This window comes from Arachis ipaensis, chromosome B8 (assembly GCF_059453495.1).
Source record: "Arachis ipaensis isolate K30076 ecotype BB chromosome B8, ASM5945349v1, whole genome shotgun sequence".
In the NCBI taxonomy this organism is placed as follows: domain Eukaryota; kingdom Viridiplantae; phylum Streptophyta; class Magnoliopsida; order Fabales; family Fabaceae; genus Arachis; species Arachis ipaensis.
Genome location: NC_142443.1, coordinates 22503406 through 22505694, shown reverse-complemented (window position 1 = coordinate 22505694; position 2289 = coordinate 22503406). Strand labels below are relative to the sequence as shown.

The following is a 2289-nucleotide window of genomic DNA, read 5'->3' as shown; positions in this document are numbered from 1 at the left end:
GAGGTGGCCAGGCAGACGGCTAGCCTCCTCGAAGCAAGATTTATTCGAGAACTTGACTACTCGACATGGCTGTCGAATGTGGTTCTAGTGAAAAAACACAATGGAAAATGGAGGATGTGTGTGGATTACTCTGATCTCAACAAAGCATGCCCCAAGGACTGCTACCCCCTGCCCAACATCGATGCGCTCGTCGACGCAGTAGCGGGATACCGGTACCTGAGCTTTATGGACGCTTATTCAGGCTATAATCAGATACCAATGCACCGGCCTGAAGAAGAGAAAACGGCGTTCATAATGCCAAGAGGGACATATTGCTACAAGGTGATGCCGTTCGGCCTAAAGAACGCTAGGGCAACGTACCAAAGGCTAATGAACAAAATATTCAGCAACCTCATAGGCAAAACGGTGGAGGTGTATGTGGATGATATCCTCGCAAAGACCACCCGGCCTGAAGACCTCATAAGCGACCTGGGAAACGTGTTCGCCTCCCTCCGACAACACGGCATGAGGCTCAACCCACTCAAATGCGCCTTTGCCATGGAAGCAGAAAAGTTCCTAGGGTTCATGATAACCCAAAGGGGGGGGTCGAGGCCAACCCGGAAAAATGCCAAGCAATACTCCAAATGAAGAGTCCGGGCTGCGTCAAGGATGTTCAGAGGCTATCCGGAAGACTCACCGCTTTATCCCGTTTCCTCGGAGCGTCGGCCGCTAGAGCGCTGCCATTTTTCAACCTTATGAAAAAAGGGATAGTTTTTTATTGGACCCTGGCGTGTGAGGAAGCATTCAATCATTTCAAAGAAATCCTAGCCACACCACCCGTGCTCAGGAAGCCAAAAGTCGGAGAACCGCTCTACCTGTACCTGGCCATAACGGAGGAGGCGCTGGCGGCAGTCTTGGTAAGGGAAGAAGGGAAGATTCAACAACCAGTTTACTTCGTGAGTAGAGTGCTACAAGGAGCAGAACTAAGATACAGCAAACTAGAGAAGCTGGCTCTAGCACTGCTAACCTCCTCCCGAAGACTACGGCAGTACTTTCAATGTCACCAAGTGGTCGTAAGAACGGACCAAGGAATCCGCCAAATGCTCCAAAAGCCCGACTTAGCGGGAAGAATGATGACTTGGGCCATCGAACTATCTCAATATGATTTGCGATATGATCCCCGACATGCAATCAAGGCACAAGCAATGGCAGACTTCTTGGTGGAAGTAGCGGGGGATCCGACCGAAGAAGCGGGCGTACGGTGGAGGCTCCATGTGAACGGGGCCTCCAACCAAACGTCCGGGGGTGCCGGGATCATCTTGGAAAGTCCTGCCGGGGTCATATACGAACAATCAATCAAGTTTGAGTTTTCCGTATCAAACAACCAAGCGGAATACGAGGCCCTCCTGGGCGGCTTGATCCTAGCTCGAGAAGTCGGGGCTACGAGGCTGGAAGTATGCAGTGACTCACAGGTTGTTACCTCGCAGGTCAATGGAAGCTACCAAGCCAGGGACTCGCTATTGCAAAAGTACTTGGAAAAGGTCAAAGAGCTGGCAAAACAGTTCGAGGAGGTCGCGATCCAACACGTTCCGAGGGAAAGGAACACACAGGCAGACCTCCTATCAAAGCTAGCGAGCACGAAACTGGGAGTCGGCAACAGGTCCCTTATTCAAGAAATGATAAAGGAACCGGCAGTCACCCTCCACCTGACAAAGATAGGCCCCTCCTGGATGGACCCCATCACTGATTTTCTAGAAAACGGCAAACTTCCTGAAGACGAGAAGGAAGCTAAAGCATTGAGAATGGAGGTGGCCAGATATGCGATCATACAAGGCCAACTGTTCAAAAAGGGACTTAGCCAGCCCTTGCTGAAGTGCCTCCATCCCGATCAAACAGACTACGTACTCAGAGAAGTCCACGAGGGATGCTAAGGTCACCACATCGGGGGCAAAGCCCTAGCAAGAAAGCTCATCCGAGCTGGATATTACTGGCCGTCGATGATGGTCGACTCAAAAGAGTTCGTAAGAAAATGTGTCAAGTGCCAAGAGAACGCCAACTTCCACAGAGCGCCGGCAACTGAACTAAGCCTGCTAACGTCCTCCCGACCTTTTCCGGTCGGACCGGGGCAAGTCAAATACCTCATAGTCGCTATCGACTACTACACCAAATGGATAGAGGCTGAACTACTAGCGAGCATATCCTCAGTCAATTGTCGAAAGTTCATGTGGAGGAAGGTGATAACTCGATTCGGCATCCCGGAAGTCATCATCTCTAACAACGAGACACAGTTCACCGACAAGAAATTCACGG

General features: G+C 51.0%; 1 protein-coding gene across 1 annotated transcript; it reads left to right on the top strand.

Annotated features, from left to right (window-relative positions):
• The first annotated feature begins 623 nt into the window (after positions 1 to 623).
• On the top strand, positions 624 to 1910 carry LOC148547433 (uncharacterized). The gene has a single exon (XM_088495434.1). It carries the CDS (start codon positions 624 to 626, stop codon positions 1908 to 1910), a length of 1287 nt encoding a protein of 428 aa, XP_088351560.1.
• Positions 1911 to 2289: the final 379 nt, after the last annotated feature.